This window comes from Leptodactylus fuscus, chromosome 2 (assembly GCF_031893055.1).
Source record: "Leptodactylus fuscus isolate aLepFus1 chromosome 2, aLepFus1.hap2, whole genome shotgun sequence".
In the NCBI taxonomy this organism is placed as follows: Eukaryota; Metazoa; Chordata; class Amphibia; order Anura; family Leptodactylidae; genus Leptodactylus; species Leptodactylus fuscus.
This window is the reverse complement of record NC_134266.1, coordinates 99189634-99205779: the sequence shown is the minus strand read 5'-3', so window position 1 is coordinate 99205779 and position 16146 is coordinate 99189634. Positions and strand designations below refer to the sequence as shown.

The following is a 16146-nucleotide window of genomic DNA, read 5'->3' as shown; positions in this document are numbered from 1 at the left end:
AACTTTTAAAAATATTTCTTTGAGTCACAATATTGATACATTGCATACAATGTATTGCAATACTAATGTATATTCCAAAATGCCTTCACTTCTATTAAAAATGTAATAGAAATGCACTAATGACAGGTCTAGGAGCCTTCAGTAGGGCTAGGCTGACAGGAAGTGATGGGGGGGGGGGGGGTGCAGCGGCTTCTGGGGGACAGACCACAATGAATATGGCAGCACCTGAAAAACCCTACAAAATGTGGAAGATTACATAGGAAACCAGAAAATGTCAATTTGTTTTCACAGTAGTCAGCTTTAAATTGAGCTTTCATCTTTTATTCAAGGGACTTCCTTTTCTATATTTAAGGTAGCCCTGAATTCAACACAGGAGCAACTTTAGGAAGCTGTTGCTAGACACTTGGGGGGAAATGTAGTATTTCATGCCGTCTGTACACATGTAATAACCAAATGGCTGTTTGCAATTCCACTCCATTCTGACTTATAAAGGAGGATCCTAAGCAGGGCGCCATTTTTTATAATATCCAATATGTCCTATAGAAAGGGATTAAACAGCTGTGAATGAAATGGTGTCTTTTCCTTTTGGAAGAGATTCCCTTGTATAAGCCAAAGTCATATCACAAGGCTATTTTGAAGGTAACGCATTGACTTATAGTTTTCCTTTGCCAGAAAGCAGAACTGATTTGAATGCCTCTTCCCAATTTTCCTAAGGTAACATGCATAGCCTTTAAAGGGAGTCTATCACTTCCCCTAAGCATAATAAACTTCCACAACGGTGTTATACAGCACATTTCGTGGATAAACAGTTTACCTCTGTAATGTATGTCATTGTTGTAGATGTGGAAAAGAAGCAACTTTGAAGACTTTTGCAAATTAGGTGGGGGGGGGGGGACATCAGTTCAGAGAGCACTGCTCTTACTGCTTAGATGAGTGGTGTGATCATATTTAGAGGATCAGTTCCCATGCAAGGGGTAGTATATACAGTAAAGGGTGCTGAAGGCCTGCACCCTATGCACCAACTGCCTCATAAGACTTCAAGGTTATTTTTCCCCAAATCTACAAAAGTGACTAGCATAACAAAAGGTGCTCTAAAGTGAAAGGTGTTGAAAGTTGAATATCTGACCAACCCCTTTAACATATAATATCCCAACCTCAAGTGTTCAATAAAAGTCCTGAATAATGTGCATGTAGGTCTAGTGGTTTACACTGTTTCACTGGTCAGCACTGTTGCCTTGCAGTGCTGGATTCAAATCCAACCAAGAACAATATTTGAGATATTATAAGCAACTGAGTAACGCATGTCATCATTGTTGAGAATATTAAAGCAATACCATAGTTAGATAGATCAGATTCGCCTGAATATAACACCTTTTTCCGCCATGAAAATTGGTGCCTCCTTTGCTGAGATATTAATTTATTTCACAATATGCAAATGAGCAGGCTGGACCACTGAGGGTGTGCTCGGGCTACACTGCTGTAATACGATGACTTGAGTTCATGGAACACCAGGCCAGGCAAGATTTCAGCATAGCTCCTTGACCCGGTCACTCAATGGAACGAGGGCGTATTAGAGCAATGTGAAGCAATGGAGTTGTCCTCGGTGCTCCTGACTGCTCATTTTCATATTGTGAAATAAATATCTTGGCAATGGAGGCATGAATTTTCATAGGAAAAAAAATATTACACTCAGATGAGCCTGATCTGTGTTCCTGGTTTAATAGACTCCCTTTAATACTGTGAAAGTGGCAGAAATCCTTAATCATGTTCATATAGGACATGGACACACTTCTTTGCTTACACAAGTAACAGTTGTGTGACAATTATATTTATTGCATTTTATATGCCAATGTCCATACATATTTATTTCATGCACCTAGAACCTACTGTACACGAGGATTCTGTACCAGGCACACACGTGATGTTGGTACAGTGTTGGATCCTTTATACAGAGACCCCTGCACTGATGAGGTAACAATTCCTGCCTTTTCTCTCCTTTTCCCATCAACCAGCAGCATAATGGCAACATATGGGCATTTCCATGGGAAAGGACAAATGACATGGACTGCAGTGTGTACATCTTCTCAACCATGGCTGTACACAAACATTGCCAGTAACATTTTAAACAATGATCATGTATACCTTGTAAATGTAAAAAATAGAAACATAAAATACACACACGTTCACCAACAACTTGCACACATAGTGTATCTGGGCACAAAATTATCAGTGTGCAACACACATTCAATTTATGATATGACTTCTATATGATTAAAATTAATACTTTCTCTAGTCTTGCAGTCTACAAACATACACAATCAACAAATGTTAACACAATCAAATAAGTGGAGGATGGAAGCAACGTATGCGACACCATGCCTCACAATGTACTTATGTAGACCAATGATCTAAAGAATGAGGTGAGATTAGGCTCCAGCATGGATGGGATTGGGGGGCACGATTTAGTCTGTCTTGCTAAGTGTTGCTGAGACATAAGAACCTTTGGCTTGGGGTAACCTCCATACTTGTACCAGGACCATAAAGCCAAAGTAAGAGGTGGTTTTGGTTTATTTGGCATGAAGAGGTATCTTTGGTCAGGGAGGCATAGGAGGAAGAAGGGTCCTACTAATCCTTCACTTGTGCAGGAGCTATGGGAGACCATATGCACATTAAACCATGAAACATCAACATTTCAACAGACCATGTAAGTCATGAATAATAGAAAATGTATAAGAACAGTAGCTTTTTATGTAAATGTTTGTGAGGGGCGTCAGAAAGGAATGATATGAATGGCAGAATTGGCTTGTGCCCATCATAAAAAAAACCCAAACCAACATTCTTAGTATGTAGCTGTATTTTTGGAAGTCTGATATTCCTAAATGTGTTGGAACATTATAATTATATTCAGCAAGGAAGAATGTACTGTGTTAACCACTGCACAATGTAGGAAACTAGATACCTCTGTGTCACATTTCTCAGAGATGTCATTTTTCTAGCTAGCCAACAATAAAAGCTATTTTTATTCAAACGTATCTAGCGATGTACAACCCTGTGACTGTTACAGACAGCTATATAAGCCTTTAAAGGGAATGTATCACCTATAGATTTTCTAGTTCAAATCAGAAACTGACACATTTTCCTAATTTAATTTTATTTAATCATTTTAGTTTTGTTTTTTTTAGTAGTTCTATTTTCTCTACAAGGTGGCCATCCTGCGTGAAGTGCTTTTAACAGCGGTAGTGATATGCTTTATGGCAGGCACAAAGACTATTGGAATAATGGATAGAACATGTTCATTTAGTTCTACAGGAGGTTTTTTTAGTAACATTCTGTGATTTGTGCAGAGGTCATTGTACAGGTCAGCAATGATCATTGTGAATGTTGTGTTCTTGTATATATGTGTTACATTTCATTAGTGGTGTCTATGATAATAAGGAGATGACTGCTGAAAAGTGATCTTTACAGAACAGGAAGAGTATGGTTACTGTTAGACTCAGTGGCCACAGTGAAACTACTTGATTTTAGTATAAGAAAAATATAAATGTATAGATAATGACATGGAAATGAAAAAAACACCAATAATGCTTTAAAAATATGTTTAACATAAGAATGTGATTTAAACAGTAGGTCATTTTCTGATGACACATTCCCTTTAAGTGTCATGTCTGCAGCTTATGAAAGGAGATCATAGGTTCTATTGTAAATGGGCATTAACAGCTGACTTTCAGCAGAAGTGTGTAGTCACTTTTGCAATTTTTATTTGCACCATTCCTGGAGCAATATATCTAACTAGTATAAAAAATATTTGGAAAGTTTTTAAAGAGATGGTAATCCAGGTGTTCATGGTTTTTTTCTTTTTGTTGTAGACAGACGAAGCAGCATTTGTCCTATATGGTGCACAAATTCCCTCCAAGGCACAAGCAACACTGCTCTTGAAAGTCCTCCACACCTGCATTTGTCTACAAGTGAAGAATGAATTTTGTATTCACTATGTTAGTATTTTGGATGTGTCTAGACTCATCTGTTAGTGTACGTACCATGTACTCACAAGTTTGAGTGAGGAATGCCAGCAGTAACATTGTTCCAAAACAAGCAAAGAAAATAAATAAAGTCTGGGTTTTGGTACCTTCAGAAGTGACCAGACATAAGAGCTAGAAAAGATAATTTGATAAGGGACACCCAGTCCTGCATGCTTAGTAGGACGGAGAGAGAAGTCCAGATATGCTCCTCTGAGTCATCATAAAAAAGGAGTCCATATGTCCATAATGTGCAAAAGGGGTAAGAAAACAGGAGTGCCCCTTTGCTGGTAATGTCTTGCCATATAGCGTCAGTGCCTATTCCATATCTGTTTGGTGATAAATAGATTGTGGGACATCCCTCTTTTGTCCATAAATCACTGAAGTGCTGCTGTCTGACTGAGGAAGACCCAAGGGGTTGCAAATAGTCATGTTCAAGTCTCATTCAGTTTTAACTGAAGTTTGGGGAAAAAGGGGTCATCTTGGTCTCTGATGGAAGTGCTGAACTTTGGGACAAGGGAGGTAACACTTGGGCCCTACTTAGGCTTGTCTATTAGGACAAGTCTTCCATAGCCGTCTCTGATTCCAAGTCATGGTCTTCGGGCAGCACTGTGCTCTGGTTAGGTACTGAGATAGAAGCAGGCCTGACGTCCTCTTCAGCCGGCTCTTCTTTGACATGAACAGACTGACTGCAATTCCAAAAAAATAAGAATTTGAGAAACTTAAAATTGTGGTACACAATTCGTACAAATTCCTAAAATAACATAATGGAAAATACTTAAACCTGAACAGAAGGTAAGCAAGAATTTTTCACAATTGTTACCTGTATTGAGGAGAAAGGCGAGGGCTGCTCCCATTACTGTTCCCAGGTTCCCCAGTGCTGGTGACATCATCATGTCCACCATGAATTCCACTGCCCGAACTGTTGTGCAGCGGCGGGCTGTTGAGTAGAGGGAAACTACTTTCTGCAAGTGCAGCCTGGGTTGGAACAAAGACACATAAGTGTAAAGGAAGGAGAATAACACACTATTTACAAGACTAAATATTTAACGCATTTGTCTCGGTCATAAAGTTAGTGGCTTCAGTGGGTGAGGCCAAGGAAACAGCGACATGTGAGTGGCATCACCAATCCCTCTCCAGTGACCACCGATTGGTCTCAGTGGTCACATGTGTCTCAAGGTTTCCAGCAGCAAGGCCTTAGCACGAGACAGAAAGGGCACCACTGGTAGACAACAGAAGACAGGCGAGTTTTTTTTTTGCTTCACACTTTCCCCAGCTGCTAAAGTAGGATTCCATAATGTAGCACCCACAGAATGTTATCACCAATAATGTACCTACACTTGTTACTGAATTTGGTGGATTATTACAGGCTATTACAAAAAGTATTTTCCCCTATGGCACTTTATTTCAAAGCCACAGGCAATCTGTGTGCTGGTACAAGAGTTCATACAAGTAGTTTTTAAAAGAGTATGAAGTATAAATAGCAATGAAATAGTCAGATTGACAGTTTTTTTAATAACCTATGTAATAGCCTTTAATCAACTGTCAAACTTAAGTTTTATAGTGTAATTACATTGCGAACAAAAATAGCAAACTAAAGTGGATCTCTCACCGAGAGAGAGAGAGAGAGAGAGAGAGAGAGAGAGAGAGAGAGAGAGAGGCAAAAAGAAGTTGCTGGAATTGAAAGAAACTTTGTATGTCTGATATATGTTAGAGATTACAAAATTAGAGCAAAAAAAAGGCTTTATTGGGAAAAATGTACGAATGAAAGGAGAGTCTAATGACGTGTTAGGCCTCCTCTAGCCTGGATACAAGTCGAGATGAGACTATTCAGCATGGAGACATACAGGTTCCATATCATATCCTTCAGCACATCAGCCCAAAGTTGTTGCAGCTGGAGTAAACGCGCTTGTATTTTGGCAAAATTTAACATTTTACACGTGTATTTTGACATGTATTTTGATATTTATCTTGACGTGTTTTTTTACACGTGTAAAAAAATGTCATTGAAGTCAATAGGAGTCTTATTTTTGCACGTGTATTTTTTACACGTGTATTTTACTAAAATACAAATTTCCTTCTGCTAAGTGTCTAGAAATGACATAGGTAGGGGCAGAGAGGTTTTTAAGTTGTTTTTTTTTTTGTCAATAAGGGTATTAGTATTCCTCATGATAACTCTGGAGAATTTTTTTTTTTTTTAGCATTCTGTGTTGTGTCCCTGTTATTGCTCCTTTTAGAAGTTTATGAATAAATTGCCAGTTGGGTGCTAGTATTCCCTTTGTTACAGTGTCCCTACACAGTCTGACACCGTCAGTACTAACTGAACAGTGTACAGACAAAACCCTAAGCTGGTAACACCCAATTGTCAATAGCTTCAGAAATGTCTATGTCTGACTGAAAGACGTTGATGGTTGCATGTGGTAACGGGCGACTGATCTGCAGCAGTCTGTATTTTTATTTTCTGAATCTTTATGTCTGATAAGATGTTTTTATTTATTTATTTTTTAATGGTGTGAAAGCTGCATCATTGTATGAATGAATGAAAGGAAGTTTAGTTTGGCATATATCATTCATTAACACTCTAAAGTATGACTATGTGTTGCTCTTTTATTAAGCATTTCATAACTGAGTTTTCGTGCCCATAGCAATAGCAATATTTATATATATATATATATATATATATATATATATATATATATATATATATATTATTTTTCATATATATATATATATATATATATATATATATATATATATATTTATTTTAGGCTACACCAAAATGTGTCTTGCCAAAAGAGAGACAGAGGCTTTGTTATAGTTTAAAATTGGAGAGATTATAAAATTTCGTAATATTGATGGCCTTTGCTGAAAGAGAATATATCACCAAAAAAGGCCTATTTTTTTTAATCGAGTTTTTATTGGAAACACATTTTTTCAGAATTTGTGATTCCCATTGATTTCAAAATCACGGCCGCAAAATAGCGGCGTGTATACGTTCCACGCTCCCATTGAAATCAATGGGAGCGTGCACGGCCCGCAAAAGCTCACGTGGCGTCTACGTGCCACATCACGCGGCATGTAACTCCGTGTGAACTCTCACTAAGGCAGTGTTCACATGGAGGAATTTGCCGCAGATTTCGACCCAGAATCTGAAAAAGCAGTGTCCTGGTCAATCTTTCCGTGGCTAATTCAGGTGTGGTGTCCGCGGCTCAAGACTCCCTGCTGATTAGGTCCATTCATCTGGGCCTAATCAGTAGCAGGATGCCGCGATCCTGTTGTGACTAGACCGCAGTGAAAAATGAAGAGGAATTCCTCTTCATTTTCTGTCGTGTGAACATAGCCTTAAGCTTCTATAAGAAAACACCCATTGTGACCCATCATAATATCTGCTACTACAAACAGATGATATCACAGCTTATCTATTTCCCTTTAAGACAGATGGGAGTCATATTCTTGGTGCCCCCTGCAATCAGCTGTTGGACACGGCTGCACCTGCACTGCATGGTAATTGGCAGTGTGACACAATCCGTGCCATTTAACATGTGGAATACATCATTAGATACCAGTCATTTGATAAACTACTGTGGTGATGACTGCCACAGTCAATATGATCACAAAGTTGTGACCCCATCACAAATGTTCCATCTTACCTGGTAGCTTGCGTTTAAGGCTCCATAGCCAAGGCCTGAAATCATATTCTTAACAAGGGTTGGGCTCCTGCAAAAATTTAGCAGTAAAAAATATGTTACTTGAGGTAAAGAATACATGTAAAATCTTACAAAATAATATTAAATTTTTTTTATCTGGATAGAGCCTAGAAAGTCGAGCTTCAGTACAAAGTTTTGATATACTCTGCTATGTTCACTTTTGAAAAAAAATGTATCACTGCTGCCATCTGCTGGAAATGTTTGGTGAATTCTTAGCGATGCATTGAGTAAGTTTAGTTAGGGCGTATAAGCCATAACTTTGATGACCTACTATTTATAATTTAACTGCCTAGTAGACTGATGCTTGGAAGATTGTTGTAGCTTAAAACTTTGGCTGAATTCTATCTTAGAAGGCAAACATAAGAACGATACTGTACACCTAAACCAACCTATACAATATGCAGGACCAATTTCATCTTAGGTGATGTGACTTAAGGAGGCCCACATGACGTGACCTAACATCACCCAGTTTGTTCAGTCTTTGAATGGCTATATGCTCTAAAATAATGTGCAGTGAGGGAAGATTCCCTGCACTCCTCACCACATAATTCACTTTTCACACTTAGGTCATATAGGCCTCACAGGCCCCCTTGCCATACAACCGGGCTTCACATCAGCACTGTACTGGGAAAAAAAGTAAGTATGTAATTCCCTCAAGAAATAGAGTGGCCTTTACTATATGTGATGTGGGGTGGCATTGCGTGGTGGGAGGGGGTTGGACTTTATTACCTGGGGATCAATATGTAGCTCTCAGGGCACTATTTTCTTTGGGGATATAAATAGGAAACTATTACATACGGAAGTGGAGGAACTATTACATTACAACTATAAGAGCACTGATAACTATGTGGGGAACACTTTGCTTTGCCATGTCAATTGGTCACTTAAAAGACAAAACAATGCAGCTTAAAATTAGGCTAGGGCCACACAACGAATTTAGCAGCACATTCCCTCCTTCGCTAAATTAAGTGAATAGGAATTTCATTGCGAACCCGAGGGTGCTGCAACTGCGACTTCTAGTTGCATAAAGCAAAGATCCCATAGGTCCCACTCTTTCACCCAGTTACATGAGTGAAAGAGTCCAATGTTCTTTGGTCATGCAGCTGGAGTCATGACCAAAGTTAACATGAAGCCCTTGCCTCTGCAAACTTGCCGTAAACCATGTCACTAGTAGTCCATTCTATCGTGTCACAGTATATATAGTTGGCATGTAATATTAAAAGGGTTGTCCAGTTTGGTTATTGATAACTTATCCTGAGGATGTCATTAATAAATATGACCTGTGGGGTCTGAAATCTAGAACCCACATCAACCAGCTGTTTGATGGGGCTTGTGCAAATGCATTGATCCCTTCACTAACATTGCACGCTGTCTATATTATAGCGGCCATGTGATATAACTATAGTCTGTTCACATCTATGGGATGAGGCTGCTATTTAACAAACAGCTTGTGATGTAAATCATGAAGGGGTCACTGCCTTTGCCCCAAGAAGTTGGGTTGAAAATAATATCACATAACTTCATTAACCCACAGGTCACACTCTTTTGCTCTAGTCTGTTAGTAACATTCATTAACCAACTAGTTTTATTTTTCAATAACTTACCCTGTCATCTTTGGTGGTCTCCTCTTTTGGTATTCCAGCTCATCTACTGTCCACACGGCACCCTTCACGTTTTCCACACGCACAAAGCACTTATGCAAGCTCAGATTGTGTCGAACCGCATTCTGCAGAGCAGTCAACAAGGACAGTTATTTATCTTTCTTGTTTTAACTTTTTTATTTGTATTTTCATTTAATATACAATGTACATTCAGCATGAACAATAGGATGCTACAGTTTTTAGATATGGGGCTTCTTTTGGTAGTTACTTGATGTCCCTGTCCACTATATAGAGAAATGTAGCAAGGCTGCCAGTAGTTGAGCCCTGCACATATGTTCAATACTGATGTTTAGGCATGCTCTCATGTATTGTATGGTACTGCATTATATTTGTTATATTATGAGTAAACGTGACATAATCAGTATAGTTGACAAAACAGATATGTCCAACAAGTTCCACCAGGCAGCTGTATTGAGCGCACTTTGTGTCCCTGTTTGATTTATATGTTACTTGTGATATTCTCATTGCTGTCACTTCTCAGAGATTCCATGTTGGGACAAAGATTATATGTTTTAAACCTAATCCTGGCAATGTCCTCCATGTGATGCCTGGTTGGGTCTGGCCGCTGATATGGCCCAGGCTACGCGGCTCTCTGACAATCCTACATAGGTGTTAGAACTGCTGAATAATGACCATGTTTTTGTATGGCAAATGTAATTTTGGATGTGTTCACTGTATTTTATAATGTTCAAAACTAATAGCATGTGAAATATAAAAAAAAATAATTAAATAAAACTGGCCCAGTTCCTACGACCATTTCCTATATAGAGTCCACCCAAATCTTCCCTCTAGTTTTGATTCTAAATACCATTTGGTGTATGGGAAAAGTGTAATGATTCTTTTCCATAAAGCCTTTTGGTTGAGCTTGGGAGAGAAGGCAATAACAATTTTAGGAGATGGCATCTCGTAGCTCAGAATTGGACTGTTGCAATAGTATGAGGCATTGTACCCTATGGTAGACTACATAAAGTATAGGTTCTGGATCAAGAGGCAGATGCACCATCCACACCTCAACCAGTCACTTGTTTCCAATAGCCCTGAATCATCATACACTGCCAGATACAATGAAACAGATCTGCTTTTCTCAAGTCACAATTAGGGTACGCTGGTAAATGGGTGGGTCATTAGAATGTGACAGGATAGTAAATGCATGTAAAAAAAAAAGTCGCTTCATTTCCTTTATTATCGCCGTTTTCATTTGCTTTTATTTCTATACATAAGCAAATGTGCAGTTCTGAGTTGGTGAAATACTTTAACTAGTCTCTGGCCTAAACCAAACAAAAACACTGAAACATTTCAAAGAAAACCAATTAACACTATCTTTGCAAAAATGTACTGTGTGCCATCTAAAAATACAACAGTGCATGGGACCTTCGTAGTGCTTTGTACACTTTTGACTTCTTAGCAGGAATGTGCTGCCAATTGTTTCATTTATTGAAATCAGAAAGTGAAATATGTAGAAATATACATTTTAACAAAAAAAATAACAGTAATTTTTCCATTGCAATATTTAGCTAAAAGATATTACGCCATTCTCCCCAAGCTTAACCCGTTTATGCCAAGAGTTCCATTATTGGATCTCAAAAAAATACAACCTCCGGCATAAATGGGTTAATGTCTTCACTGTCCAACTTGGCAGGCGTGGGTTAATCTGAGAAAGTGTGCATCACGTCTTAGAGACAAATGAAGCAAGCAACTGATATGAAATATTCCACTTTCTTTTTACGCAAACTAATTTGCCTCTAATCAACAGAGTACAATTGAAAGAGTCTCATAAGCTGCCATTTCTGATTACCAAGGAGTTAATGGCAGGGCAAAGATGGCAACACGTGCATATCACCACCCTTTCCTGACACTCCCACACTCGAATGATATGACCCCAATTTCAAAGCAGCGCCCCTTCTCTCATTCTAAGCCCTGGCTGGAGATGAGAGACTAATTCGTTAGGCTAAAACATTAACAGCAATTTGAGAGGTCAGAAAGGGGTCAGGCAACCAGAGCTCAGACAGACGGGAGGGAGTGGGCTATAGGAAGAATGAGAATCAGAAGGGAAGAGAAGGAAGGGAAATGAATACACAACAGAGATAAGGGCAGTAGAAGAAATCTAAATGAAATGTGTTGTAAATAAAATCAACACTGAAACCTTCATTTTACATGTATGACTTATAAAGCACCTGCTATAGCTGACAGAAATTCATTTGTGGCTGGACACGGACTGATAGTGGTGGTAAATGGGTTTTCTTTATAAGGATACACAAATACACCACTCGCTGCTTACAATTCCTAAACTACTAATGTACATGATAAGTAATGAAATCTGCTTTAAGGCCCATGTATACGGCCATAACTAGGGATGACAGAAGTGAATGGGACCTTTGTAGTGCTTGACTTCTTAACAAGAATGTGCTGCCATTTTTTTCATTTATTGAAATCAGAAAGTGAAATATAAAAATATACATTTTAATAGAAAATAAGAGCGATTTTGCCGTTTAGCCTAAAAATTCTGCGCCTTTCTCCCCAGGCTTAATTACATGGATATGAAATTAGTATTTTTTTATTTTTTTAAATTAAACTACCTTTGTAGGAAACTTTTTTCTTTCATTCCCGTTTTCCAAGACCTAAAAATTAATTATTTCTTTGTTAATGGAATTGGGTGAGGTCATATTGGGCGAGACCTGACCTTTTTATAGATGTAATTTGGGGGAATATAACTTTTTGATTGCTTTTTATAACATTTTTCAGATTAACAAAAAAAAAGAAGCAAATCTGGCACCATTTTCATTACACTGTTAACCATGCGAGGAAAACAACAGGGATTTGGCCACACCCTGTATATGGTTTAGGTTTAATTCTTTTAAAAATATTTTTATTACTTAGGCCCAATTGCCATGTAAAGGCATAGGCACCCAGCAATAACGTTCACGGGGTGACCATTCCTAAAGGAGGGAGCCCACTCACTACAAAACAATTTAAATGGCCCTGTTACTATTGACCGTGACATGTAAAAGGTTAAATATCCGGCAACAGTGATTTTCCGATCAAAGGCGTTAGGAGCAGGTGTCTGGCTGCGACTGCACATGACTTTTTCATCTCCCGCTTTCAGTTTAAAAACAAAGGGTACATGACATACCCCATGATAGTCAATTAGGTCCAACAGGCTACCGTTTTTCTCCAAAAATAAGGTAGGGCCTTATATTACTTTTTCTTCAAAAAAAATGGCTAGTGATTATTTTTGGTGTAGATCTTATTTTTCATACACCAGAGCAAATCTGATTTTTTTAATGATTCGCTTTGGATGAATCTTGTAAAATGGTTCCGGTTAGTAACCCTAACACTAACTTACATTCACAATTGATGGTGCAGCGTCAGTGGGTCTTTAACTTACTGGAACTCTCTCTCAACACTTTGTGTGGTAGTTGCACTGTGCCCTCTATCTCCTCTCCTTTATGCTATGGGGGAGCTGCTGTAGTGGAGTGGTTGCATCTGTGGGCATGATGTCTGGTTACGTTGGTAGAAAAGCCCACAGCATAGTAATGGCCATGAGGAGGCAAAACTCGGAAGGTGGTCTCAGGAGGAAGGAGATGGGACTATAGTGTCGGTGAGCGGATTTTGCCATGTCATGGCAGTAGGTAGCAGAGCACTTGTCTAGGACGGTTGGTAGCTATAGAATGTCCATTCTCCATCTCTTTTATGCGAGTGACGTCATTTGACATAACCTAGTGCTAGAGGCGCTACTCCAAAAACGTGCAAAATCAAGCTAGGGCTTATTTTCAGAGTAGGGCATATTTTTGAAGAAACAGGGTATTTTAGTGGACCAGCTGTGTGCTGTTCTGTTCCTCTGATGGATTAGAATCACGACCAACTGCTGCCAGTGTGAACCTAGAGTAAAAGGTTCTTTAGATTTCTGGTCACCTATGAGTCAAGTATAATTGCAGAGGTTGATACAACCTCTTTTACCATAAAAACTATTGAAGTTGTAGCCATACTGTGATATCCAGATCTGTCTATCTGCTGGCTTTAATAATGTGTTAGGAGACCCTCTCATTGTAAACGAAAAATACATGTAATATAACTAACTGCCTGCACGTTTGGCAATTTTGTGTAGCCAAAAAGAATGCTTTAATATAATGCCACTGCTTTTCAGGAACTGCATCTACAAATACAACATACCACAAATAAAGGATTTCATAGACTTGCAAAGGCAGTAAAGTATTGTGTTTTATATACAAAGCTATATAAAGTTGGGCTGTATCATAAACAAACTTTATGTAAAACGCACAGTTAGGAATTTATCAATCCCTGCACTTCCGAATTCTGCTGTATAAATAGTTGTGCAGAAAAGGTGTGCAACTTTTTCTACTTATTTGTGCAAACATTTTTCAACATTTTGTATTTTTACACCAATCATTTCACCTTAAAATGTGGGTAGGAAAGTGGTAGTTTGTAAAGCTGTCGGTACACCAGATGCAACTTTTTAAAAAGTCACAAAAAAAACAGAAAATATCTTCGGATAGAAGTTTTAGACTTATATTGTACATACTGTGACATTTGGTACAAATTACAGCAACAAATATTCCAGCAAAGTTGATTTTAAAAATTCCTCTCCCCCATACAATCTAGACCTTACCTTCCACGTGGCTGTGTTTCGTCTGAAATATGCAAACATGCGAGTGAACCAATTGTAGATCTCGTTCAAAGTCAGCTGCCTGTCAGGTGTATCTAGTATTGCCTGTTAAAATGTAAATGGTTGGGGTAAGCATTTTGAGTATGCTTAAAGATAACCTGTCACAGAGAAAATGAAGCCCAACTAGCGGACATGTTATATAACAGGAAGATCCAAGCAAATTTATAAATGGGAAATGATCTATATGAAGAGATTCTGCATCACTTGTCATATTTTGATCTATATCTGCCAATTCTGGGATTTATTTGAACAGTCCTACTCATTCAGGGAAGTCTTTCAAATCACTGATCAGACGTACCCAGAGTACACTCAAACCCAGAATAAGCAAGGATCTAAACCAGACTTGGGTAAAGCACGGCCCCCGGGCCATATCCGGCCCTCTGACTGATTCAGACCGGCCCGCATAGCTTGACTAGGGAGGCGTGTCTTAGTGCCGGCAGGACAGTGCAAGAAGATGGAGACACGTGGTGTTTGTCATAAGGTACTGAGAGGGGAGGGGTATGTGAGATGCAGGGTGGAGTGTGTGTCTATATGTAAAAAACAAAAGAGACACCGAGCACACTATATAGTGTAGAATGTCTGATAAATTTTGGTGGAAATAACCAGAAGATTTAAAAGGACCAAATGGCCTCTCACCTGATGAGGTTGTGACAATCGCTCACAACTACGTTTGGGGTTTACCGTCAGGTGGAGGAGGCAGCACGTCTGATGGACACCGGCCAAGGCCGGGGAAGATAGCGTTTTCAATGAAATGGAAAGACGGCGCTCTCAGGTCACAACAGGATTTTATTCAATAAGACAATGATGCACAACGCTAAAAAATCGCCGCGTATGTATATGGGGCATACAATTTGTATACATCTTCCAGACTGACCGAGCTTTGTGTGAAGTTACGCACTTGAAAAAGGGCAGGTGTGCCCGAAACGCGGCGATTTTTTAGCGTTGTGCATCATTGTCTTATTGAATAAAATCCTGTTGTGACCTGAGAGCGCCGTGTTTCCATTTCGTTGAAAACGCTGTGTGTCTATATGTGTCTGTCTGTGTGTGTCTGTGTCTCAGTAACCTAGGGGCAGAGATGGAAGGGGAATGTTATACTAGGGCAGAGATGGCAGATGGAGGGGGGGGGGACATGAAACTGTGGGCAGATGGAGGGGGACATGAAAGGGTCAGATGAAGGGGGATATGAAACAAAGGGAGAAATGGAAGGGGGGACATGAAACTGGGTGTAGATGAAGGGGACACTTAAACTGGGGACAACTGGAGGGGGCATTAAACCGTGGAGGTAGCTATAGGGGGACCTGTCTGCCTCTAGTTGCCCCCAGTTTAATGTCACCCTCCAGCGAAACCTACGGTTTAATGTCTGCTTCCAGCTGCCCGATTTTAATGTCCCCCTCTAGTTGCCCCAGTTTCATGTCCCACTCCAGCTGTCATTAATTTATTGCCCCCCTCCAACTACCCCCACTGTTTAATGTCCCCCTCCAGCTGCTCCAGTTTCATGCCCCCTCTAGTTTCCTCCAGTATAAACTGGGGCACCAGGAGAGGGACCTAATACTGTGGGGCAGTTGGAAGGGGACATTATAATTTGGGGGCAAATAATGTATGGATGACTGTAGGAGGATTATACTGTGTGGGTGCACATGGAAAGATGATTGGGAATGGGCGGAGTCAACATAGAAGTGGGTGGAGCTAAATTTACCGTGGCGCGGCCCTCTAGTATAGTTTCAATTACTTATGTGGCCCCATGGGAAAATTAATTGCCCACCCCTGATCTAAACTATACATATTTGTAAAATACTTTATTAACCTATATTACTTTTTTTTTAATAGGAAACTGACTCTATCTCCCTAGCAGCCCTCTAATTGCAAGGGAAGAAAATCTGTAAAAATCTATATTACTAATATGTATAACTGGCACAACACAGGGAATGGTTGCTTCATATGGCTGTATGGCTCAGGAATATCAGTAGCTAAAAACACAGAAGTAAAAGATCACTCTCTGAAGATGTGGTGCTAGTTTACTAGAGTTCTCCAACCCAAAGCAACCATGAGAAGAAACCACAGCACACATACTTCGTAAT

At 39.4% G+C, this 16146-nt stretch overlaps 1 protein-coding gene across 1 annotated transcript in view; it reads right to left on the bottom strand.

The window, feature by feature from the left end:
* Positions 1 to 2772: 2772 nt before the first annotated feature.
* Positions 2773 to 16146, bottom strand: part of FOXP4 (forkhead box P4) — a 64073-nt gene continuing 50699 nt past the window's right edge. Inside the window, exons 15-19 of the mRNA XM_075264289.1 lie at positions 14012 to 14113; positions 9328 to 9449; positions 7667 to 7733; positions 4840 to 4994; positions 2773 to 4705 (exon numbers count right to left, since the gene is read on the bottom strand). Coding sequence (XP_075120390.1) covers positions 4570 to 4705; positions 4840 to 4994; positions 7667 to 7733; positions 9328 to 9449; positions 14012 to 14113 — 582 coding nt within the window. The 3' untranslated portion in view covers positions 2773 to 4569. The remainder of the gene's footprint in view (positions 4706 to 4839; positions 4995 to 7666; positions 7734 to 9327; positions 9450 to 14011; positions 14114 to 16146) is intronic.